The sequence below is a fragment of the Gavia stellata genome, chromosome 3 (genome assembly GCF_030936135.1).
Source record: "Gavia stellata isolate bGavSte3 chromosome 3, bGavSte3.hap2, whole genome shotgun sequence".
NCBI lineage: Eukaryota > Metazoa > Chordata > Aves > Gaviiformes > Gaviidae > Gavia > Gavia stellata.
The window spans coordinates 23,125,875-23,151,824 of record NC_082596.1 but is presented as its reverse complement, the minus strand read 5'-3'; the positions used below and the strand labels follow the sequence as shown (position 1 = coordinate 23,151,824).

General features: G+C 51.6%; 1 protein-coding gene and 1 long non-coding RNA gene across 3 annotated transcripts; one reads left to right on the top strand and one right to left on the bottom strand.

Annotated features, from left to right (window-relative positions):
- Positions 1-553: 553 nt before the first annotated feature.
- KLF10 (KLF transcription factor 10) lies at positions 554-6,291 on the bottom strand. Its single transcript, XM_059836256.1, has 4 exons — positions 6,250-6,291; positions 3,955-4,194; positions 2,950-3,850; positions 554-2,074 (listed from the first exon to the last, which is right to left on the bottom strand). The coding sequence occupies exons 2-4, from the start codon at positions 4,183-4,185 to the stop codon at positions 1,815-1,817; spliced, it is 1,392 nt and encodes a 463-aa protein (XP_059692239.1). The 5' UTR covers positions 4,186-4,194; positions 6,250-6,291; the 3' UTR covers positions 554-1,814.
- A 5,082-nt stretch (positions 6,292-11,373) lies between these two features.
- On the top strand, positions 11,374-21,092 carry LOC132322070 (uncharacterized). 2 transcript variants are annotated; one of them, XR_009485022.1, is made up of 3 exons: positions 11,374-11,536; positions 17,103-17,220; positions 19,942-21,092. It is a non-coding gene; the product is annotated as an uncharacterized LOC132322070 (long non-coding RNA). The 2 variants fall into 2 exon arrangements; XR_009485023.1 differs by lacking the exon at positions 11,374-11,536 and adding an exon at positions 13,330-13,366.
- The last annotated feature ends 4,858 nt before the right edge of the window (positions 21,093-25,950 follow it).

Genomic DNA, 25,950 nt, shown 5'->3' with positions numbered 1-25,950 from the left:
GCTCCCGGCCCTCTTCCCTGTAGGGGTCTTCTACAGAAGGCAGCTCTAAGGATGGAGCCCAAGGGAGCAGGCAAAGCCCCTTGCTGGAGAACAGTGACAGTAAGTGCACATCTCTCTACCATGCTGCCTTCCGGCTGGCCCCAGGCAATGCCGCCGAGGGGAGGGATCCGGTCCCGAGGTTCCGGCTGGCCCCAGGCAATGCCGCCGAGGAAACCAGGTCCGACCACCACCTCCGCCTGAAGGAAGAATTTTTCACCAGAGGTATAAGGGCCCACATGAGCACGTCTATTTTTGGGTGCTTGGAGAAAAGGAGAGGGGATGAAGAGTAGGGAGAAAAAAACCACAACAAAACAGAGACTCAGAGTACTAAGTGCAGACTTGAAATTCCACTCCTGTTGGCTTTATAGAGCTTAAAAAAAAAACCATCAAAAGTTACGAGACAGTGTTTCATTGGTCAGGACACATAATGATGGACACTGTATTTTGTTTTGACGTTAGTTTCCTTGCAAAGGGCTAAGTTCTGCTATGAATTAAAAAAAGGGGAAGAGAGGTCTACGTTAAAGAAAATCGGTTTTATTGTAAACAAAGTATAAAGTACAACATAAGAAATGTGCAAATATTTAAAGTAGTCACAAAAAGCGTATCTAATACACTATTTTCAAACTGTTCACTTTCTGATATGTGTCCTCAACATAATACGATAAAATAGAAATAGTGAAAGTTGATGCATTATTTGTCACAAAAGCTAGTTTAAATTCTAGGCCGGTGTCTTTACTGCCTTGTTTTACTTTTCGAATCACAACTTTCTAATTTAATACAATACATAATATATCTATTTCATTTTTAGTATAAACTGCCTTTCAAAGAATAACACGATCAAGAAGCCTAAGATTCTTGGTTTTCTTCCTTAATCAACCAGAGTAGTTTACAGTTACAATGTTTCTCTTAAAAGTGCACTGTATCCGCTCATGAAAAACACAGTGGTACGGAAGCGTGAGAAGGTGTAAAGGAAACCTTAAGCAACACAAAAGCAGAAGCATCATATGATGCCCAGGTACAACCAATTGTAACGCTCACAAAGCTCGCCGAAGCAGCTGGGAAAATAGTACAAAGCTAATGAGGATTCAGGAACATTCCATTCCTACTCTCCCGCTGCCCACCCGGCGCCCCTTAACACCTCTTCCAAGCCCCCTGAACAGCAGTGTAAGGCTTGGTGTGCTAGACACCCCGTGCAGGGGGATAGGTCTAAAATCTCCAGGAGTTTGGCACCAAATCGTCGCTTGTGACTGGGCCGAAGAATGGATAGGAGGAAAAAGATTCCTACCAAGAAAAGGTGGCAGAAGTAGGAACACCAGTTTAGATTATCTTAGGCAGGTGCGTTCTGGGCTTTCAAGTCTGCGTCCGTACATTGCTGTCTTCCTAGTCTGTGTTGTACTGAAGATTGACAACTGAGAGTTAAAATCGGAGTTGGTCTCAAGCGTCAGCAGCAACTTCAGTAACACTTAACGTGTGACTGATCTAGAGTACATATGAATAATTTGCAAAATTCAAAATTGGCATGATGTGTGCTGCTCTGCTCTAGAACCTTCCCTTTCTTTCTCTCCTTACCAGTGCAAAAGACACCCGCTATTCCAGTCAGCCACCGGTTCTCCCAGCAACATTTTTTGTGACTGAGCACAGACCGCCTTTGCCTCTCTGCTGCACTGCCATCAGCAGCCGGCGCGGGAGAACCACGGACCGGGAGCAAACACCTTTTTTTAGCTGGCATGCCCCAGCGACAACAGTTAATTCCACCGTCTTCAGAGTAAGTCTTTTCACTGCGCAGTCGCAGATGCTGGTGGCACGGCAATGTCGTTTAACTTGCTCACTTCCATTTGCCAGTTTGGTAACTTCTTAGCCGATAAGTGGCGACGCGCGTGCTTTGTCAAGTGGTCGCTCCTCATGAACCGCCGCTCGCACATCGGGCAGGCAAACTTCTTCTCCCCAGTATGCGTTCTGCGATGGCGAGACAGTTCATCAGACCGTGCAAACCTCCTCTCACAGCCTTTCCAACTACAACTGAATGGCTTTTCTCCTAAAAGAAAAAAAATTATAAAGAAAAAAACCCCATGAGTACTAACTGAGCAACAAACACTACTGCCTTGATTGGCAGGATTTGACTTTTTTAAAGAAAAGTTTCTATTATGACAGTTGAGCCAAAATCTACATAAATATGAATTATTTTTATTTATATATGAAATGCGAAAAATGGTTTATATACCGATATTTAAACATGCAAACTCACTATCCTCAAGGCTAAGTAGTACAAAGGGTTAAGAATTCCCTGGAACCGAACAGTTTGAGATGCTCAGCCCCACATGAACTGCAGATTATGACGACTTAGCATGCCCAAAACTACCCTCTGAAACACAGCCTGTAATAACATTTCATGTAACAGAGCTCTGGTAGCGCATCGTGCACCTATGTGAAAGTACACGCGACTCTTTTTGCTGCTGCGATGAAGAGCTGAGGCGTGGAGAAGTTACGCTAAAATAACCAAGGTAGGAATAGTTCAGAGTGGATCCTTATTCATAAAATAATCTCTTCAAGTTTTAGCCAATTCTGACAAAGGCATTCTTGTGGAGAAGCCCAATAAGGCATCTTTAGCTCTGGAAAAGCATACTCGACACTGGGCAAGGCCTTGCTTCCACACTCGTAAGAAGCATTACTGAATGCCTTCTGGCATGAAGCGAGTCCAGCACAAACAAACCGCTGACTCAACTTCCCCTCTGGGAGATTTCCTGTCAGAGATCAGGCAGCATTATAACGCACACTGGCAAAAGAAGTATTTCATTGCAGCCCCACAATTTGTTCCATGAACAAATCCGGTAACCGCTAGAATCTTAACAAGTTGTGTATATAGCCGCAATTTTCTACATTGATTTTTAACATCCAGCAACAGTGACCAACCTGTGTGCGTTCTGACGTGAGCCTTCAAATGGGAGCTCTTGAAGTATGTTTTCCCACATCCCGGGTAGCTGCAAATGTGACTTCTTATTCTTGAAGAGTCAACTGGAGGAGTGGTTTTTGCTGCAGAAGGTACGAAGCCAGGAGCAGGGGCAATAGGAGAGAGTCTCGTGCCATTCGGACTAATAATGGGAGCCTTCGTGCTCTGCACAACTGGCTGGGGCACAACAAACATAACAGCACCTTTGGGAACTTGGGTGCCCATGAAGACCATGGGCTGACAGAGAGCCGGCTGCTGGCTTGGCGTGGTGGTGGGCACAACAGCCGTCACAACATTGCTGTTTGCGGGCAGCGGGACCATCTGGCAAATCACTGGCACGGGGGGGGCTCCACTGCCTTGGGCAGGGCACGGCGGTGCCACCCCCCCCGACTGCTGTGCTGACCCGGGGACAGGCTGATGCCTGCTGACCAAGGGCTTTGTCAAGGCCACTGGACTGACAGCCGGTTCTGTGGTTCTTCCTTCTTCCACCAGCAGTTCACCGTTCTCATCACTGGCTCTGCTTGGCGCCACGGCGGAACACACCAAATGTTCTGCTTCAGTGTTTTGTTTACTGTTTGTTTCCCTCGAAACACCATCCTGGTATTTCAGCACACTGGCTGTTCTCACCGGGCAGGTTTTGCTATTACAAAGCTGGGCATCAGCCGTGTGGCGGATCACACTCGTCGCTTGAGCTTTCAGAGGCCCGGCTGCTGAAGGTCTCTCTGCCTCTCTCCACGGTGCGGCCAGAGGAGGCTTAGCAGCCTCGGCCAGCGACTTGCCGAGCGCCACAGCAGGCGCCGGTGTCCCTGGATGGACCACCTGCGACATCTCCAAGTCGGAAGGGCTGTAGGGAGGGGTCAGGCACTGTGTGGGGAGACAGACACAGTAAGGGGGGGCGTGTTACCCATACAGCCCCACACTAATTATTAAAAACAAGCACCCACACGTACAAATTAAAAAAAACTTACAAATGCTGGTATCGCATTAAAGTCTGCTGCTCCAGGAAGCAAAGTCTCGTCACTCTCTTCTGACATATCAGATGCTGGAGTTATAGGTCTCATTTCTGCATGTTTTTTGAAGTCTGATTTCCAGTTGCAACTCATCGACATAAGGGCTTCTACAGCCTCATAATCGCTTTTTTCAGGAGTATTGTTCCAGAAATACCTAGTATCTCTCTGTTTCTCAGTCATCATCTCCATTTCTTCCTCCTGTTTTGGTTAGATGAAAAAAAGGAAACTTTAAACCTGATGCTAAGTATGAATATTTTGCAGTTACTTATAAGAAGGCATCGTAAAAAACAAACAAAGCAACTTGTGCAAGATAAATATGCTTGGTCATGTGGCGGGTATGCCTGTATTTTCCTGCCCTTTTTCTTATTTATATAGTATTTTTATTAAGTTGTTAGTGGGGAAATCTGGCCATCTGGTGAAGATTATATATTTTCTTGAGACAAAAGAACTCCCCTCAAATCTTAAGCAACAGGTTAAGTTATTCCATATTGCAAGTGTTGTGTCCGAAAGCTTAAAAATCTTCACCCAAAAAAACCCCAGAACTTCCTCCCTCATCTCACCCTCCTTCCATTTTTGCTTTAAACACAGCCCTCAGTATTGTGCTTATTTTGACACATGAGAAAGGACCATATTGGGACTGATGCACATTTTCTTCAAAACTTATTAGCTACCAAAAATTTTCCAGAAAATATTCAAAAGGTCTCTCTCACACACACATACATGCCAGGAAAATCACCAGCTTGAGAACTGAAATACATGTGTGTATATTCACCGTCTGCCCTATCACCACATGGAACCAACTCACGCAGAAAGCCTCCTAAGCTGTACGTTCCACCATCATCCCTAACAGAGCTTGCGATTTCTTAAGGACGGTGCCCGCCGCTGCTGGCGAAATCCCCCCCGCCCCGAGGAGATGGTGTGGGTGGAAAAGCCGCGTTTCTGGAAGCAGTGTCTCCAGGCAGCCGGAGTCACGGGTACGATGCATCTTTTTAAGGCGACCTGGGCACCCCGCGGGCGCTGGGGGCGGGAGCCCAGCCCCGGCTGTCACGGACAGCCCCCGCAGCGGCGGGCTGAGGCGGCGGGGGCGGGGCGCAGGCGCGGGCCCCGCCCCCGGCCGTTGGGCGCGCGCCACCCTCACCTCAGCGCACCCCGCCGGCGCTCCCCGCCGCCCGCCCCCGCGCGCACCGCCCCCGCCCTCCCCTATTGGCTCGCCGCGACGGCGCCCATTGGCCGGCGCCGATCGAGGCGCGGCCCGGGGCGGGGGCATGTGAACAAAGCGTGATCAGCGCCTGCTCGGCGGTGCGGGTACTGCCGCGCGCCGACCTTTCACCCAGTTCTCCGCGCGGCCGCCCCCGCCCTCAGCCAGCCGGCAGGAAGGGAGCCCGCCACAGCCGCCGCGGGCAGGGCCGCGCCCCGCCTCCCCTCCCGGTGCCACGCGGGGCGGGGGAAAGACCGGCCGGGGGAGCCGCGCCGCCTCGCCTCGCCTCACAGCGGGCGGGGGCCGGGCGAGGGTCAGCGCCGCCGCCGCACCTGGCGCCTCCCGCCGCGGGGGAAGCGAAGCGAAGCGGCGTCCCCGCGCGGAGCGAGCCCACGGCTCCCAGCGCCCGGCGGGGGGGCTGTGGCTGGCTCTTCCCCGCAGCGCCGGCCCGCTTCCTGGCCCCCGCACCGCCCACCCCCTCCTGGCGGCGGGCCGCGCCTCGCCTCGCCGACCCCGCCGCGCCGGGATCCCCCCGGCTCCCTCCTCCCCCGCCGCCCGGCACATGCGGCCGCGGAGCCTGCCGCCCACACCGCTCCCCCGCGCTGGGCGCGCCCGGGCAGGCGGGCACACAGGCTGCACGTCGCCGGCCCGGCGGTGCCAACAGGTTCCCGGCAGCTCCCCTCCCTCCCGCGGCTTTCCTCGCCCGCCTGCCCCGCAGGCTCTGCCCGTGGGGGCTCCCTCGCTCCTTCCCCTCGCCCCGCAGGCCATCCAGCAGCCCCCGTCCCCCCGCCGCGCCTCACCTCACCTCTTCCCGTCGCCGCCTCAGTCCGATCTCCCGCCCGTGCCGCTGCCCCTCCTTCCCTGGCCCGGGCCGCCGGCCGCCCCCGCGCGCGTCCCCTCGGGATCCCCCTGTCGCGCCATCCCTGGGGACTCCCTCCCCACCTCGGGACACCCCGTCCCCCACCGCCCTGCACACCCCCGGGGGTGCCCGGTCGCCTCCCCACCCGGGGTCCGCAGGCCCGCGCTCGGCCCGACGGGCGGGGCCGGTCACTCACCTCCAGCCGGTGGCGGGAGCCGAGGCTGACCGGAGCCCGCACCCCTGCTCTCCGCCCGCTGCCTTTATTTTCCTCTTTTTGTTCGCCGCTCCCCATTCAGGTGGTGGCTGCTCCGGCCCCGCGCGCGGGGGGGGGGGGGCGGGGCTCCCGGCCGCCCGCCGCCAATCGCCGGCAAAGGTGTGTGAGGCGACGACCAATGGGCCCTCGGCGCCCGCGCGTGATCGGCGGCTGCCCCGCGGCGTGGCCAGTGTGTCAGCGCGGCGTGTGCGCGGCGCGCGGTAAGTCCCCGCCGCCGGCTGAGTCAGTGCCGCCCCCTCCCCCCCTCCCCCCGCCCGCCCCCGGGTGGGAGCGGCGGGGGCGGCCCGGCGCTTCCTCGCGCATGAGGTCACGCGGCTGCGGGGGGGGGGGCGGGGGAGCAGCGGAGCAGCCTCCCCGGCGCGGCCCCCGCCCATCCGCCGGGCTGGGGTGAAGCGGGGCCGCGGGCGGGGGAGAGGAGGGTGGTCCGGCCGCCGCGGCCTTCTCAGGCCTTTCTGGCCCTTCTGGCCCCCCCCCCCCCCGGAGGAAACACCGTGGCTGGGGGCGCCTGGGTACCCGCGGATGTGTGCTGGCGGCACCCCCGGGCCCACGCCCGGTGGAGGCCCACGCAGCCGCGTCTGCGCGGTGGGGGGGTTGCTGCCACGCGTCGGGATCACCCCAGGTTTGCAGGCCGCAGCCGCCCGGGGCGTCCCGCGAAGGCCGGGCGGGGCCCCGGCCGGCTCCCGAGCGCTGCCGGCAGCACGCGAGAACCCTGTGGCGGCCGGGAGCTCCGGGGGAAACCCCAGCCCCGCGGGGCCTGCGGGCACGTCGGCTCCGCGTTGCGGCTCGGCCGTGTCCGGCTGTAAACCAGCCAGCCTGAGCAAGCCGCGCAGCCCACGGCCCCGTGGGCTCTCTCGCCCTGCTTCCCGCAGCTGACATCCAGCTAGCTTGGGTAGCAGCTGCCCATTAGCTGGGTCACAGCTAATTACGTTACACTGCAGTCTGCGGCACTCCAGAGGGGTGACAGCTGTTTGATATATCGTCCTCGATGCAGAGTTTAAGGCAGATTCTTTCTCCTGTCAGAAAGTTCTAATAAAAGCAGAAAAGGTGGCTGTGTGTGTCAGCACCTGAGAAGTGGGATCCCGAGCCAGGCTGCAGCTGTTGAGTGCTGTTCTGCTCTAGAAATACTACTAATGCTTCGTTATGGTTCAGTTCCATTTCTCCTATTTATTCAGCTTCGCTTCAGAGATCTCCCCTCCTCCTCCTAGGCAGTGCAGCCTTGTTCACTCAGAGCATTTTTCTACTTTTTTTTTTTTTTCTTCTAAGATATGTCTTCCTGTCTTTCCCCTTTTCAGTGGTGGTGTGGTCCAGTATTATTTCTTTCTGATTAATTCTTCATCCCCTTGTCAGCTGATCCCAATTGACAGAAGGGGTCTGACAGCAGGTTATGTCCTCCTGTAACTTGCCTGGAAACTTCCCAGAATGTTTCACGATGTCTGAAAGTGAAAAAATGCCGCAAGAATAGCAAACAAGCAGTTTCTGCAGCCTGAAGGAAGGATAAGGATATAACAATTGCAAAACATGAGCACAGAGTAAAATATAATTTAAAACAATTCTTAATTAGTTCAAAGACTTGTGTATTGACAGAAGAGTGGTAATTTTATTATCAGGAAACACATTTTTTTGGTATTGCTTGAACTCCAGTGTTTCCACTGATACATTGTACAGCTGGAATTTCTGTTACTCAGCTTCACACCGATACCCCATGCATATCTGGTGGATTGCGCTCTCCTGCTGTGTCCCCCTGCACCAGACTGCCCGTGGTGGGATCCCTCTCTCCTCACTTCTACAGCTGAAGTAATGATAACAGCTTCCACGATTCTCACGTCTGAGAAAACGTGCCGCCTGACGGAGGGAAAGCTGCATCTCCCATCTTCGGTTTCTGTTATGTAACCTGAGTATCTGCCTGCCTTTTGGCCAGATTTTATAAGATCCCTGCCACGCTTGCAGGGAAACTGGCTTGACTGCCTTATCTAGAGGGAATTCCCAAAAGAGAATTCACTTCAGGATGATCCAAATCCTTTTCACTAGTAGCAGCAAACAGTTGTTCACAAATTACTCCACTGGATCCCATATCTCTGGGTGTCTTAACAGGAGAAAGTGTGTTTATTGTGTATTTCCCACTGAAATCAACAGGAAAAAATGTTGATGAAATGGTTGCTTGACTCCCGGAACATACTCTCCTTTGCCAAAAGGTGCTACCGTCACGCAAGGCACGGCCGGGGACGGACTTCTTGGCTCCTAAGTGCATCTGTCTGCATCTGGTCTGGCTGAAATAAAGGTTGCAGAACTAATACACAATAGTTCTTGGTGAAAACCTGTGTTTCCTGTTTATGGCAGGTTCTGTCAGGTTTTTTGTGATTGTAATTGTTTTTATTTAAAAAGTTTTGAAATATCTTTTGAAGCATATTATTGCCCCTAAAACTAAATCTGTAAAAGTTGCACCAGCATTGCAGTTTAACCCTACATGATAAATTCACTTACAAAACTAATAGCTTCTGCCTGTAAGTCAGCAGAAAAGTTAGGCAGATCTTTGTCACTTCTTTCACCCTTACATGTATGTAATGCATGTACACAAAAGTTTTACTGATACAGCAAGAACTTTAGTGTTAAAATCCAGTTGCCAACATGAACTAAAGGTCTGTAACATGAAATACTGTTACCATTTTTAGTTTGCTTGCTATGGCAAGATGTTGGAGGTATGTGTTAGACTACTCGTGGAAGTTAAGGTGATTCTGCAGTAATTTTCTAGAAGTAGTAAACTGCTCTTTGGAGAAAACACAGTTATTTTCATATAAAATGGAAAGATGAAGAAATTAGTATAGTGATGTTTGAGCTGGTTCACATGCCTTTTAGATTTGTCATAAGGGTAGCTTTCGGGGGAGATTGAGTGAGGCTGTTGTAAATGCTTTGGCGTTTTGGCCGTATCTCTCCGTTTATGCAACATGAAGTAGGATGTGACCCAACAGTGAGAGGTACTTCTGGACTCCACTGTGGTATAACTATGAGAAAATAATGAAGGGCTGATTTGCAATATCAGCTCCCGCTTCAGGTGGCCTGTTCTGTTTTGTTCTTTTCCTGATCTTACTTCTCTCTCCTCCTGTTCTTGCTTTACTTCCTTGTCCATACTCGCCTTGGCTTCCCGGTAAGACTGCCTGGCTCTTTGCCGTTGTTGCTGTGGGTCCTGCAGGACCGCCCTTGCTGCTTGCGGCACCCCTTCCAGCGGTAATTCTCCACAAGCCCTCACAGCTTGCCTTTCGTGGTTGCCAATCTCATGTGCCCTTAGCACACACACCTCTTCTTACTACTTCTTAATGCACCTTCCTTCCCATGACATCCGGGCTGCTTTCACTCTGTGAAAGCCTCTCCCCGTGGCCGTTCCCAGTGTGCCTGCCGGACCCTGCTCTGCACCACCTACGGCCAATCTTACCCTGCCGTCTCCTTGGCCATTTCTGGATCCTCCCTATCTGTTCCTCCCCCGCCGACACCGCCAGCCACTCCATCCCAGGGTGCTCCTAGCGCTGCCACTCCAGCTGCCATATTTCTTTGCTTCTTTAACCAGCTCATTTCAACTTCAATTTCCAGAGCAACCCTCTGCAGCTGCTCTTTTCTTCAGTCTGCTCTTCCGGTCCCTTGGAAAACCTCCCACTCATTCTCCCTTCTCCTGCGTTAGTGTCTCCTCTCACCCCTGGGGTTTGTTCCCACCGTGTCAGTGCTTGTCTTCTGCTGCCACCATCCAGGTGCCACAGGGCCTTCTGGCCCCGCAAGTTCTATGTTATGCGCTGACCAGCTGCAGTCAAAGTGCACAGAATGGTTGGGGCTGGACTGGTAGGCCAAAATCCTGTTATACTTTCCCTCTTCAGGGTCTTTAGGCCAAATCTTCAGATGAGGTCTGAATGGTGATTGTGGTACTTGGCAGGGAGTATGAGCTCTGTAAGTGTGTGTGGCCTAGGGGTGATAGGGATGCAGCCGGGGTGAGGGACTTTGTGTGACAGAGTGGAGAGGGGCTTCGCTGTGCCTGTCCTCCACAGGCAGGCTCAACTGTCATCTGAGTGACATGTCCTGTAGCAGCATTGCTAGCAGCTGGCCTTGGGTTGGGAAAGAACAGCCCTTGAAAGTGGGGAGACTTAACTGCTCCTTGACTCTCATACCCCACGGGAGGTTTGTGTCCCCCCACAGACCTTCAGTCCCTTCTGAGTGCACAGCCAGGAGCCCTGCATGTGTGTTGAACTGCTGTACCCTCCTGCCTCTTCCGCCCCTGCACAGACGCAGCTTGTTCTGTGTTCTGCCTGTCAACTGCAGGGCAGAACTGTCAAAACCACCTCTCCCAAAAATAATCTCTGCTTCAGAGGCTGGAAAATGTGACAGCTCATTTTCATATGCAGAGCAATGCGGTGGGTGTCTGAAAGCAGCTGAGGCTGAGGGGGTGGCCAGGGAAAGGCAGCTCTGAAATGACAGGAAAGTGGCAGCCGGGGAACATGAGAGGAAGGACGGAAGGAAGGGAGCAAACCGAGAATGGGGAGAGGGCGGAAGGAGGGCTGGAGGCAGCAGACGGCGAGTTCAGGGCAGAAGAGGGTTGTACAGTGTGGGGCTGTTCTCTTTTCCCTGGCATGCCTACTGCTGCTCGAGTTCATTTATTAATAATTGGAGATGTGTCTCTGCTGCTACAGACAGCAGTTGCAGAGCTTTATATAGGTGGAGCATATAACTGGCAACAAGGCAGCTTGTCTCCTTTTTTGTCTCCTCTAAGTCTTTTTATCTTCCTCTTCATACCCCATTTTCCTCACACATCCCAGCCTTGGGAAAAACCTGCTTTGTCCTGGTTCTGCAATTGCTTATTAGAATACCAGGTGAAAACCAGAACTTACTTGTAATAAAGACTTGAGTTTATCCATTTTAGTTTGCTTTACCAGTCTGATTGCCAGACAAAGCAAGTCCTGTTTGGCTGGCAGTGCTGTGTTTCTCCCCAGCCCTACATGATACTAACCCCAGTTTCTGTGTACGTGCATTTTACGCAGTATTGCTCATGGCCTTTTTTCTCCAGAGCATTTGTGGCTGTTCCTGAGTCACCGCAGTTCCAGTCCTGCCGTGCCTGCTCAGCGCCGTTCAATGGAAGGCTGTTAGCAGCACTGATGTTTGCACTGCTGCCATAGGAGACAGCCTGGCAAGGGGAAAAAAAAAACCCAAACACCCCTAATGAAGCCTAGGACAGGTAAGAGAAACTTCTTTTTGGCAAGTGAGTAGTTTTCAGTGAAACCGATTTTCTCTAGCAATCACTGGAAGCAGCTGAAGGATCACTGTCAGTTCACATGTATTTGTATTTTCCATTCAGTTTCCCAGAGAAGCTGGGGATGTGGTTTTATGCCGCCCAGGAGAAAACAGAGATGTCTGGGTTTTTTGTTGGGAAGATGTTTAGGATTTTGACTTTTAAGCACTTGTGGGTTATTTATGTATGCCTATTACACTATATCTTAAGTTTAAATTTCCCAGAAAACCACTTGTCCAGCTTGCAGGTCATATTCTTCCGATGTGGAAAGCTAAATTGTCATGGGATTGGCAAGGTAAATTAGGGAAGAGAATTGGCAACACGGCTGGTAAGTCACTGGCCAGCTGTGTAACTGCAGTCCTGTCCAGCAGTCTAGAGACTGAGGCTGTGTCAGGCGAAACTCCAGTCTCCTGAATTTCACCCTTCTCTTAAGAAATACAGCTCTATTATCTGTGGCTTATCTCAGCTTTGGCAGGTGGAATTAAGAAGGTGTTTCAAGTTTCTCCTTTATCCTAAACTCTTGGCTTCTACATCCTAATAAGCAAGATCCATTTTCCACTTCTTGTGATAGGACATCAAGAGGTATTTTTAACCTCTGATGTTAGATGTATACCTGTTTCACAGAAAACTGTGGGCTAGGCAGTTACTTTAGTCAGAGCAGAAAGAACCTAGGTGAGTAAATGATTGCTTTAGTATCCACTGAAGATTGTGAGAGGTTTTATATTCACTTTCTTCAGTGCAGGATCAGGTTGTATGCCAACTAGAACTTTTCTCAGGTCTTGTGGCTGTCACAAGAACTGTGTTTCTTCTCAGGACACTGGATAGGATGATGGTACCAGCTACAGCCCTGCTTCCCATCTATCTTTTTGGAAGGGCAGCCGGAACGGGTGTCTGGTCGTCTCAAACCAGCCAAGTCGCATACTCACTGCATGTCTTGGTCCAAGAAATCCTGGGAATTCTCTGTAGTGGAAATCAGGAGTTAATATTGGAATGATTTGTTGATTCTTTCCATGTAGATCCTGCTTCACATTTCACTTCACATGGTGTGACCATGTGTTATTTTTGTTTAGTATCTTGTGTGTTCTTCACTTGTGCAGTGCTGGTAGTTTTGTTGATACCTCAAAAAAAGGGCAACATTGTTGGATCGTACGTGTGATGTGAAGATACGCCATTTCACAAGAACTTGGATACCTTTGGAAAGCTGTGGAAGAGTATGGCAAAGATGTGTTGCTTATTTGCAGAGAGAGCTTGGAAAATACCGGAAAATGCAACTGAGAGCCTTTTCTGCTTGCGAGCATGATGTATGGGTCTGTGTGTTCCCACACTTTGAATGGTGTATTTATTGTATTCAGAGTTTTCCCAGTGTCATGGTTTATTTAACTATTTAGTATAAAACCCAACTGATCAATTTGAATTTCTGCTAACAAAATCAGATACTTAGAAGCTGAACTGTCAGCCAGTAAGATGAGAAGGAGACAGTCCCTAAGCATTGTAGAATGAGCTTGTGTAGCTAACAAAGCCATCTGTGTGTGCTGAGACAAATGTTCTTCCCCAATGGAAGTGTTAGAAACATGTTTGTGTGCTTTTTCATGCCAAAACAGAATTTACTTGTTACACAGTGACTTAATGGCTGCTGCATTTCAAGAGTTTCTCTGATGGGCTAAATCCTGGAGGTATGAAGGAGATGAGACGGTGGTGTGCCCAGGGCATCTCATGTGACATATCAATATGGTATGGAAGTCAGCAGGGACAGCTTTGCCTTTCCTCCTAACACAGGTAACAGCATTTCTACATCTCCCATTATAGGTATTTTCACAGAATCACAGAATCATTAAGGTTGGAAAAGACCTGTAAGATCATCAGGTCCAACCATCGACCGACCCATCACCACCATGCCCACTAAACCATGTCCTGCAATGCCACATCCACACGTTCCTTGAACACCTCCAGGGATGGTGACTCCACCACCTCCCTGGGCGGCCTGTTCCAATGCTTCACCACTCTCTCAGTAAAGAAATTTTTCCTAATATCCAGCCTGAACCTCCCCTGGCACAACTTGAGGCCATTTCCTCTTGTCCTGTCGCTAGGGACTTGGGAGAAGAGATAGAAGTCATGGGAACAAAGGTCCTTCTTTTCTTTAGACATATCTACCTTTAATAATTTTTGAACTATTGACTAGTTTCAGGCCCATATGACAAATGAGATAGAGATGTTAATAGCTCCTGCAATGTTAATTTGTTGATGCTAATATTTGATCCCACCCCCACTGCATACCTGTTAGTTTATACTCAAGCAAGCCAATAGTCTGTGGATAGGAAAATGCAGGTGCAAAAATCCAGGTAGCATGTCCTACATACAATACAGACTAAACTGCATCCAGTATGGCTCCCTGCACCCAATACACTCCTCCCATATATGTCGGCAGGCCTTGAGCTCTCCCATATCCCACTGCTGTCTCTTGCCAAATGCCTGGCTCACATACCATGCCCTTGGCATCGTGGTACAAAACACACCACTGGCATGCTGTTAAGCAATCTACTCGCTATTAGTAATTGATTTCATCTTTTTTTTTCCTTAAGATGTCACAGTAACTAAGGGCAGAGGACATACTTGAGGGACCCATGGAGATCAAGGCCTTGTGTTTCATTTAAAGAGATGTAATAAGAGTCACAGCTTTGCTGGTCAGATGGTCTCTTGGCAGCAATATAAGGATTGAGCAATACTACTTTAAATTTGTAAAACAAGAGCCTATGCGAAAGCCAGCTTTGGTGCTGCTCAGTGCAAGTATCTCTGCTGTGATCTCAGATACACACAAGGGGCTGCAGAGGACATCACTGTTTACTCTCCAAATGTACAATGTGCATTGATGGTGTTGGCTTTGTCAGAGACCACAGGGAGGGAACCCCCATCAGTGGGGTTGCCCTCATGACCAGAAAAACTTGCCCAAAGATTTTCATCAGGTGTGCCAATCCCCTGGACTTTGCAGATTCCGCCTGTGGAGTGGTTTAGCTGGAGATCACGCGCATTATGCAACATGCAACCCATCCCAACTGCCTTCATGGTCACAGGTTGCTGGCATCTCACCGCTCCCAGAGTTCTCTGTGCAGCTCACTTTGTTCCTGCAGCACAGTTCTGGGGACATGCCCTCATTGCTGCAGCTCCGCATGGGTGTAAGTGCCTCAGCCCCGCAGCTCCCCATGGGAGAGACGCACTTTGGTCTTGCAGCTCACTGTTGGGAGAGAGTCATCTCTGTCCCGCAGCTCATCCTTGGAGACATGCTGCACCTTGGTCGCACAGGCGTTCACTCTACAGGAACAGTAACAAGGAGAGGGACCATGTGGGCCCTGTTTGAGATGACATGCAGAGTGGCACCCTGACCTCATGGAAGCTCTTCTAGAAGAAGAGGGCATTGGCTTGTCCACAGTAGACAGGGCACACTTTACCGATAGGACCTGCAGTGCAGACTGAGCCCATGTAGCTGGTTATGGCATCCGCAACTCTTGATTGCCAGCCTCCAAAGGGTGGTAGCGATTCTCCCGTCCATTGGGATGGGGACCCAGTGAGTGATGCGCCGGAGTTAAAGGGCTGGCAGGCAGCCTTGTAAAGACCACATCAATCTGAACCCGCTTGTGACTGCTGTCTCCCTGGTCCAAAGTCTCCCCTCCATGAGGGAAAGAAGGGATGGTGGATGACGTCAATGCCTGGAAGGGTGTAGATGCGTAGGCATGCGTCTGTTGGAAAACAACCACAGAGGGCTGTAGAGCGTGGCCTGTGCTAGCGAGTGTGCTGGCACAGGAGGCCGAGGAGGCCTGGGGAGGTGGGAAGTGCGCTGGCATTCTCTCGCTCATCTTTTCCATGGGTGCAGATCATCTGCTTCAGAGGACCTTTGTTGTGAAGAGCAGCTGGGAAGCAAGCCAGTTTGCACTGTTTGACCCTGGGCTTAAGGTTGTTCTCAGGTTCAAATAGCAAAGTGAATATAAATGTACCCAGAATCACTATGGGTGGAGTTCATCTAAGATTAGGTGCTTATAACACAAGTGTCAGTTTTTATAGCTCTTTTTATAGTCAGTGGAGCGCTAGTAAATATAAACCACAGGGTTCAGGCATGTTTCATTTTTCCTTGATGTGGGATGAATTGCACTCTGAGCTCTGTTGACTTCATCTCCTGTGCCGATAATGGGAGCCTGGGCAGCTGCCACAGGTAGGTGAATCTACAAAGCAGGTGGAGTGAGGTGAAGTGGATCCCACCATGAGTGCCGACAAGGCCAACAAGAACCATCAGCTGGGCAGAGGAGAGTTTCATGGAGGGATGGACTGAATGATCTCGGGCCTGCTTGGTTTGCTGGCTGCTGGACACATAGGCATTCACGTGCATGGCTGCTACTTGGACATAGCACAGACTATCCTTTGCTGCCAAGAGATTTGGGTAAAAACTATGGGGGGAGAGGCGGTACTGTGATGGGGACTGAAATTCAGGAGAAGTTGAGGAAGCCTGAGGACCTTGCAGGGGCACCACGGAAGTGGTGAAGAAGGGATACTGTAGCTGTTGAGATGGGGCACGTAGAGGACAGTTCCAGACCTTGTAAGGAACCAGGCTTTCCCAGGGCAGCTGCCCTGGGGAACACCTTTGTTACCTCTATCCTGTGTCAGAAGCTTCTGTTTTCCCCTGTTCCCCCTTGATGTGGTATGCAGCGTGGCAGCTGACTGTCACTGTCTCTCAGAGGTTTGCTCTGCTGAGGGGCAGTGGCTCTGTTCTGATGGGTTTTTAGAAACATACTTGTCCACCACAAATCTCTTCTAGGTCCCTGGGTCTGCCTCTGGGTGTAGCCATAAGACTGGGGTCAAAGGCTTTGCGATCCCTGCGGTTTTCAGAGCTGGTTCAGAAGCATAGCTTGTATTTAAAAATAATAAGAACAAGTCAGGAGAAGGTTGGCATATAACTAGCTCTGTCCTCCCAGGAGAGAATTGACATTCATTTCTCACTACTTCCAGAAATGTTTGGTTGTGTGAAATATTTTTTCCTTTCACTTTCAACATTTTTCTAGTCTTTTCCTGTTGGTGAGTTAACCTGAGGTGGGTTTTGCAGGTAAACTCTATTTCTACACCAAGAGGAATGGCTGAAGCTTGACTGATGCATTCATTTTCAGCGTGAACTTCCATGAAGCCTTTTCACAGGTGCTGTTGAAAAATAACTGGTTTGCAGTAGTGGCAGGAAAAAATGATTCTTGCAAAATACTATTTCATCTCCCTTTGTTTAGGGATTGAAAATGCAGATATTGGGCAGAAAGAAAGAGGGTGTGATTCTGCAGTTGTTCATCCCAGTGCAGTGAACTGTTCTGAGCAAGGACTGAAAGGCAGAAAGTGAAAGAGAGATGTCTACCAGAAGAAAGCTTGCATCCAGTTGTTGTTTTTGAGAAGCACTCCTGAAGACCATCTTCATTTATTTGATGGCACCAGTTGTAAAAGAAACATTGATGTAACGTCTGTGTGTGTACATGTGTTTGTTTTGCAGCTGGAACAGTTTTTAACTATCAGAAAAGAGCTCCATCCTGCTCTGCGTGGTGAGGATCATGCGCTTACCAGGAACCGTCTTCAGAGCCCTTCCAAAAAAGGACATTTCCAGCATTGATGTGAGTGTGAGGGGAACAGCAGCAAATGAGGTTCAGGGGGTTCTTGTCACCCACCTTATCTGTCAAGGCCTTTTGTGGGCATGTTTTCCACACTTCTGTTCTGCTTGTGTATTCAGGCTTCCACTGCACGTACCTGGATGTGCAGGCAGTGGATGCCATCCTCACGGGTCCTGTTCACGATCAGTGAGCGCTGGCTGGGACCAATGCTGGAACATGAGTACAGGAGGACAGGTGGAAGCCCTTTGGCTTCCTTTGTCCTCAGGAAGCTTTGACGTTAACCTCAAATCCAGGTCAACCTCATGAGGTGGTATATGGGTATAAGCTGTAACGTATCGTTCTCTGGAGTAGGTAACATCTGTAATTCTCCAGAAAGCTTTGCCTGTCAGACCGCTTCTGGAGGAGAAGTCCTGGGAACTCCTAAAGCTGGTGTGACACCCCCTTCTCCCCCACCCCAGTATTTTCTGCCCTGTGTGGGCTGCGTTGTCACTTATCATCAGTCTCGTAGTTCTCAGTAGTTTGGATCTGTTTCCTTATGTGCAGCGAATTAAGGGCTCAGATTTCATATAAGAGCAACTAGAGGTGTTGTGAATGCTTGCAGTCATAGTGAAATCAGTGATACACCATCCTAGTCAGCATACCTATGGAAGGCAAAGCTTAGACACTAACATACATACATGTAAAATAAAACCATGTCTGGAAAGCATCTGTTAAACTAAAGAAACACAGCATAGCAACCCATCCTGAAGGAAGCTTTATGGATCCAAATTGGGATGACACAGATCACGGAGCAAAGCCACGTTTTTTAGGAGCAGACCTATGTGTGGCCCTATATGCACAGACCCCTCTCCCCTCTTTGGGTTGACTATTAATAGCATGGGGTCTGGCCAGCCCAGACTCAAATGGTGTGTGGGTCTGTTTAGATTCTGCGGGACTATTTGGCAACTCTGGGTGAATGCCCTTAAATAATCCTGCTGGCACTAGGTGTTGGAAAGCTTGAGGCTTTAGAAACTTTTGGGTCAAATTTACTCACGTTAAATAAATAATGAGTATTGATTAGATCATATGACAGACCAACCAAACACTCTTTCAAATATTGCAACTCATTTGAGTTCATTTTTATGTATTTATATACTCAGAATCCCTAGAAATAGTTGCTTTGGTGAAAGAAGTATTGAGTCTTTTACTCATGCAACTCTAAATACTTTTATATGCACAGCCCTGTGCACACGGATAGGAGGATTTTCAAGGCTGCTTAAAGGATTTGGATGCTCACTTTGTTTGGTTTAGTTGGAGACTTGAATCCCTTAGGCAGATTTGAAAATCTCAGCCATAATTCTTTGCTTATTTTAGTACATCGGGGCAAGACCTTTTCCCTGTTGAAATAATTTTTAAGTACTCCTTTCTTGCTGCCATAAAATACAAATAAAAATGTGTTTAAGTGGAATTTTAAGAAGCATTTGTTTCTCTAGACATATCCATTTATCTTACTCATTTGCTGTTTTGTTTACTGAGGAAGTTCTTAAGTCACAGCCTGTCTATATTTCATACTGAGTAGGGTAGCAAGGAGCTTGTCAGAACTAAACATATAGATTTATAAAGGCCTTTTATTATAATTATTTTTACAGCTTAAATGTCCTGAAAAGGTTTTCTCATCTTAAATCTCTCAGCAGCACAACTATGTATCTGGCCTCAAATATACGTCAGGAAAACACCATATGGCCCTGCCAAATGCAGTACCCACGTGCGCACACACACACACAAAGGTATTGGTTTGCAGCAGGGGGAGAAAAGAGAGGAGTGAAATATGTAAACAGAGTTTAGTAGGTGAAAGGCTGCAGGGGCTGTGTGTGCTCTGTTTACGTGGGTCCCGAGCGGGAAGCGCTCATGTTGCACAGGCAGTTTTGTTCAGGCAGGAAGAGGAAAGCACAGCCTGGCTCGGTGTTGCTTCCCAAGGCAGCTTGTTACGCTAATCCCCGTGCCTGGGAGGTGCTGCGTGAAGCTCAGAGGAGCTGCAGCCATGGGACGGATGGACCCGGTGCCCTCCCAGCTGCTCTGCTGCAAGTAAGCCATCAGCCCCCACCCCAGGGGAGGCTGGTGCAAGCAAGGGCCTTCCCTTCATGTCTTCTCCCCAGTTGTCTCCCATGTGGAAGCGGCTGTGGTCAGGTGGATACCAGCCTCCTTGCCCCGTTAGCAGCGCTACGCAGCATGGTCTCGAGATGCGCGGGATCATCGTTGCCTTTCTGAGCTGCCTGGGTGATGGAGGAGGTGAGCTGATGGAGTACAGTATGCTGGAGCAAGCCCGAGTGTGGGGAAAACAAACCCATCCACAGACCTGACTTGGATCTTCTTGTCAGTCTTTTAATACTGGGTTTGACTTCTGGTTTAGGGTGACATTTTCCTGTTTTACACCCACCAAGGAGGGGTTTTACTTGGGGTAGCACACCGAAATAAACAGAACTCTGGAATTTGCTTTTACTCTGAGTGAGCAGGGGACTGGCCATGCACTAGGCACACATGAAGGAAGATGCGAATGAAAGGGTTTAGACAGGTTTTTAAACATACTTTGCCTTCCCTGCGAGTGTTGAAATGCCATGGACCTTAGATTTTGTTTTGCTTGCAAGTGCTGGAAATGGTGCAGGTGTTTTGTTAAAGAAAATACTCACAGACCATTTGTCCCTAGCAGTTTATCAAAGGCATTTTTTTTCCCTTGTTTCCTCTCAGACTTCAAGAACGAGAGCCAACAAGTCAGACTCCAAGCCCTGGAAGGACCACATGCCCTGCAGCTGCCCCTGCGACGGGAAAAGCTGAGTATTCACGTGGAGTGCCAGTCACCTGCCTGGAGCACAAGCACCTTCTACACTCATATCCTATAGCCTTTTTTTTTTTTTAATGGTAGCCTGGCATGTGGCCCCGGTGAGGCTCAGGAGGAGGAGCATGTGGCTGTCCCAGATATCTGTGGTACCTGCCATGGGTGTAAGCCCCTCTGCAGGACCTGCACCACCAGGCTGAGGACGTGGTCGCTTTTTGTGCCCCCAAACATGCTCCGGTTTGACTCCAGTTGAACAGGGGTGGCCACAGAGCCGGCTGGAGGCGTCAGCCCCTTCCCCAGGGCCCTGTTCTCTTGGTGCCTGCCGCAAGAGCCGCCCCACATTCTCCCCGGGGGCATGGGGAGTGTCCGGCAGCTCCTCTGCGCTCCGGGTGGGAGAAATCTCTGCTGTGGGCTGAAAGCACCCACAGCAGATGCAGGGAGGGACAGCTTGCTGGCTGTGTCCATCGTCCTTCAGGAGCGTCTGCAGACACAGTTACTCATCCACACTGGTGCCAGCTCTGGAGACGGGCAAACCACCATGTCGCCCTCCTCCTTTGCTGTTTCTCCATGGGCACAGGACAGCCTGTGAACAACGGTAAAAGGACCTTTTGGAAATTTATTGCAAAACCCTGTGATCACCAATTTTAAAAAAAAAACACAAAAGCCAGATTCATTTAATCGGCCTGTCTCTGCTCATCCTGTCCTGCAATTTATAGACAGCATAGAAACTTTACAGGAGTTACGAACTAGGTACCAAGCGAAGCACTAGGCTTTCATCTGGAGCATTACAGTTCTGCTCCTTGCTTTTATCAGTTTGCTCATTGGGCAAGAAAGCCTAGTGCAGAAGCTGAATGTCTGTCTTTGAAAAAATTAACAATATCTACTTAATGCTGAAACAATGCCTTATGACTTGCTGTCAGGGCCTTCAGCTAGTTTGAGCTTAGCTTATTCCAGACCAGGCTGCTTTATATGTCATGGCGCATGTCCTCAACTTCAGCCCGCTGTTGTACGCCTTATCTGAAACCCTGCTCCTGGGATTTGCAGTCATTTGTTCAAAATTAAAAGTGAGACAAATAACCTTAGATCTCATTTGAATGCATAATCAGTGAGAAGCTGGGAACCATACTGGGTAAAGAAATGACTGGATTATTGAATGTCTGTCATGGGGACATGCTGCAGAAGTGTCCCAAAGCCCAGCATTGCGTGTGTGTGTGTGTGTGTGTGTGTAAAACATAGGCATAAGTAGAGAGCTTACAAGACAGTATGTTTTAAGGTGAAGTTGCTACACTATGAGACAAACCCCAGAAGCTCGAGGGACAATGTAAATCTGAGTGTGTGGGATCTTAGGTAGTCACTGGAAAGGCAAAGAAAAGTTCCCACAGAGAAAGAAAATGTGATCATATGGGAACAGGCAGCGGAAGTGAGCCCAGCCGCCCTTTCGCCATGCCCTGCCAGTGCCGAGGGCAGCATGCGGGATAGAAGGGCTCCGCCTGCGGCACGGGAGCCTGCACCAGCTCCTGGAAAAAACTGGTGCTTCAGAGGGAAAGGTGCCGTAATGGACCGTGGGAGGCTCCAGCGTGGCAGGGAGCACCAGTGGCACCACGTCCCCTCTCTCCTCTGCCCCACTGCCCGTGGCACATCTGGAGTTGTCTCCTGCAATGCTGAGCCCTGTCCTGGCAAGTGCATGGCTCTGGCTGGCAGGTGCGGCAGATGCCCGTACCTCAGCAGCTGGGCGTGCTGCTTGGCCACAGCTGAGGTGCAGGGCTTCGGTGTGCGGATTGTCTGCATGAGTGCACGTTAGGACACTTGGTGGGTGAGACAGGGTTCCCTGCTCTGAAACTGCCCTAACTCTGGCATTCTCCAGGGTTTTGCACCGGGGCAGGAGTTTGTTCCTACTCGAGCTGCAGCCAATGTAACTAGTCTGCAGGTTTAACAGAGGTTTGATGTCAAAGAAAGAAACTCCCTGCTCTGAGCGGGGGGTTGGGTGGGGTGGGGGGGGGCAGGGGAGGGAAGGTGTTACCAGTGACTGCTTGGGCCAGGAGCAGCTTTGTGTGGCTGTGCAGGGCCTGCGTGCCTGCAGCCAGGTGAGTGGCACCAGCAGATTGAGTCCTGAGCACCAAGGTCCAGAACCAGACCTGTGCATGAGCAGCAAGGGAGCTTGCTGGTCTTTATGTGCCTGTTCTTTCATAGGCGGGCTGCGGATGACTCCTTTTAGCTTGCTAACAGCCTTGTTTGAGGTGCAAGATGGTTGAACCCCACAGAAATGCCTGAGCAGGTGGCCTTGGGCTTGGGGACAGCAGCTGAACCCCGGCCATGCAGGCAGAGTGCCAGCAGCTCATGGAAGTGGGTATGGATGGGTGTGTGGTGTGGGCACAGCGGGGCTGGGGTGCAGCAGGGCCGGGGCTGTGGGCTGCCCACTGCCGCGGGGGTCCAGCCCTTCGGCAGTGCAGGTGACGGGAGAGCCCCCGCTCCAGGGAGATTGCAAAATGGATTTGTCAGGAGCAGAGGAACAGCATGCCAAAATGCGCTACGCTAAACCAGCTTTGCGGATTTTTTTCACAAGCCACAAAATAAAATGCCGCTTTGGGAGCTGAGTTGAAGCTGGGAATCCCTCTTCTCTTCCTGCCATTCCCCCGGCCTCTGGCAGCCCAGCCTTCCTCCGCCCGCTCACACCCTCGCAGGATCCCACCCGGCCCCCGCAGCTGCTGCAGCAGCACCGTGGAAAAACTGTGTCGTGGGACTTGGCTTGCTGGTCCAGAGGGACAAAGGGCTGAGACTGCGGGGGGAGCAGCGGCCGAGCCGGTGCCCGGAGTCTGGCATGCTCAAGCCCGAGGGGCTCTCCCCTGTAGGGCTGCCTGTGCAACGGGGACTCCCTAAAGCCATCTGGAGGATGTTTTAAAAGCAAACATTGCAAAGCATTGTCTGGCCGTCCTCTAGCTAGCAGGGAAAGAAAAAAAAAAGCACCCTGGAAATCTATTCTGGTCTCACATGTGTCTCAAGTGGAAAATTTCAGTAGAACTGATTTAGGTTGGCGGGGTTAAGGGAGGTGAGGCCTGCCTGCCGCTGGCTCCGCACGGCAGGGAGGGATGGCTGTGGGCGCCCGTGCCTGCCACGCGGGCAGGGCCGGGTCTGGCAGTGGCTGCCTGTAACACCAGCCAGCGGCTCCGGAGGGGAGGGAAAGGAAGCCTGAACTCGGGGGAGTGTGGAGAACGATGCAGCTTTCAAACGGCATGGCAGCCACCGCCGCCGTTATTCCTCCCAGCATGGAAAAAAAACCATCCCCGACTATCCGGGTGCAGAGGGATGTCTTTCCTTCTTGTCCCCGCCACCCCCCAGCTGCAGTTGCTCTTTTCAGTGCGGCCCACGGAGGGGTGCAGCAGCAGGGATGTCAGGTGCGGTGGCTGGCAGGTCCCAGTCCCCGTCCCACAGGAACAACATGAAGCGTGTCTCTGGCAGCACTGTGCCCACGCTGCGGGTGCTGCCAGCCCGGCCCTGCTGACGGCACAGACCTTGAGCGTCAGCCTTGAAACCGCGGCAGGGCAGCTCACCTCAGGCCGGGCAGCCTGTGGGATGGCAACTGTGGTGGAGGAGCAGGGAGGGGGGGGGCAGCTGTGGGTGCCTCGGGGTCAAGGACAGCTGGAGAAGGAGGCGTCTTCCCCTCAGTGCTGATGTCCCAGGGCTACTTGCTTTGGGGCCTAGAGCTGGCTAGGAACTTGTCGTTGAGGCATTTGTTGTTGGAAAATAGTAATTTGTTGAAATTGGAACTTTTAATGGGAATGTCCATGTGTGTGTGGGAGACCCAGTACCCACATCCTGTGTCCCAGGGTCTGTCTCCCACCTCCGCCTGCCAGCTGGTACCAGCATGAGTAGGTCAGTCCCCATCCTTACATGGAATAGGAAGGTTTTGGACCCTTGAAAGAGAAATGGCTTTTCCAGCCAGCTCTGTCCGTGCCACCTGCTAGCGTGGCTCCAGCCGGGTGAGCTGGCACCGCCCGGGCAGGGCAGTGGCACAACTGAAGCTGAGAGGAGGGTTTGTGATCTGGTGTCACAGGATCACAGGGTAACTCCATGGGGAAGAGGCCCTGGGAGGTCTCTGATCCAGCTGCTGGCTCCGCGCAGGGTCAGCCGTCAGGTCAGACCGGGCTGCCCAGGACTTCATCCTGTCGGGACTGGAAAAGCCTCCGGGGATGGAGACTGGCAGCCTCGCTAGGCACCCTGTTGCAATGCCTAATGCATGCAGGCTGCTCTCCCCGTGGGAGTTTCCAGGGGCATTTAAGGAGTGGGTTAAAACGTTAGGTGGAGGTTGCAGTCCGTATGACCGGGAGGGTGTGAGTCCCTCCAGCGTGGCTCCCGAGGCACACAGCCCGCCCCACGGCCCCCCAGGCCTCGCCGGCTGCCGCCCTGCGCGGCACGCTGCCCTTCCGCAAAGCGGCGGCCGGGTGCCAGGACACGGGCAATCCGTGCCGAGTCGCGGCGCCGGGCACCGGCCCGGGCGCAGGTTAGTGCCGCGGAGGCACGGAGAGCTGGCGGGAAGGGCAGCCCGGAGAGGAGCTGAAAGGGGGGAGACTTCCCCCCCTCCGCCACAGCCGTTCCGGCCCGGCCCGGCCCCGGCGGCTCCCCGGGAAGGCGGGCGGGTGGAGCTCCCTGCCGGCCGCAGCTCCCGGCGCCGGCTGGTGCCCCGGGCAGGCAGCCAGCAGCTGCCAGAGCTCCGTCATCCGCCCGAAAAATCGGGTACAGGCTGCAGCAGCTTGGCCCCGATGCCCCCATGCCGCTCTTTCTGGTGCTGCTTCCAAGCAGCAATACCTACAGAGGGGCTCGCTAGGCGTTTCTGTCTTTAACGGGGACTGATGTACTGGGAGGAGGGTGTCGGACCACATCGCTCGGGTCTGTCGCTTCTGCTGAACGCAAACTGCTGCTGCCCAGCACGGCCCTTTGCCATCTCTGCATTCACCTAACTGGCCACCGCCAGCCATGCACGGGTGACCTCAGGCTGTGTTGCTGCTGCTGAGACCTGAAGCATCAGCTCCCCTCTGCTGTCACCAGCTTAACAGCAGGTATTTCCATTTGAGAAGTGTCGTAAACTTGTGACACAAATAGGTGTTCTTCTTAATGGTAGGAAGAAGGGTAATGTTCAGAGACAGTGTAGTTGAGCAAAATACCCAGTCAGGATTTAAAATCATGCAGGTACTCACTAAACCGCACTATAAAGTCTTGGGCCTGAAATAGTTTTCCCTCCCATTTTTGACTGACACCAAGTATCTGCCCTATATTGAAGTAGTATAGTGGAACGTGTGCCATTATATGATGTGCATTTGACAGAGGTTCTGGTCTGCACTACTATCTGTTGCAGCATTTCAGAGAACATTAAAACGAAGTATTATATTCAACAGAATTTATGGGAATAGCAACATAGAGTCTTTGGAGAAAGGCCTACCTGTAAGCAGAGGCTGCTGGCTCTCGGTGCAGAGATGGTAAGAAGCAGCGGTTGGACTGAAGGCAGGGGGAACCAGCTCCAGCTGCCACCTCCCCAAAACCTTCCCTTTTCTGACTCAGGCTGACAAGCGCAATTAGCTTTGTCCTAGGTAGCTGACAGGGGAATCCTATTAATGCCCCTAATTCAGATTAAAGACTGCAGTTACAAAGATTAAAATATGAAGTGAGAGAAAGCTTGTTACTCCAAGGATAGGGACTGTAATAAGGGGGGTCTGTACCACCCCCTCCCCCAGGCCTGCAGAGCAGACTGTCAGGCTCTCAGGGAACAGCCCCGCAGCCCTGGGTTAAAAAGATCTTCACCTGCCTTCCCGTAGTAGGCTCAGAACCAGCGCTACAAACAAACCAACTCCCCCTCTGGGGTGGGAAGCGGTGCCGGTCCAGCACAGGCTGCAGGCAGTAACAGATCATGCTTTTCCCTAACCCTCAGG

Coding starts and splice junctions, on each gene's coding strand:
- KLF10 (XM_059836256.1), bottom strand. CDS start 4,185: ATGGAGATGATGACTGAGAAACAGAGAGATACTAGGTATTTCTGGAAC. Junction 3,851..3,954: donor TTAATGCGATACCAGCATTT/GTAAGTTTTTTT, acceptor CTCCCCACACAG/TGCCTGACCCCTCCCTACAG. Junction 2,075..2,949: donor TCACGTCAGAACGCACACAG/GTTGGTCACTGT, acceptor TTTTTCTTTTAG/GAGAAAAGCCATTCAGTTGT.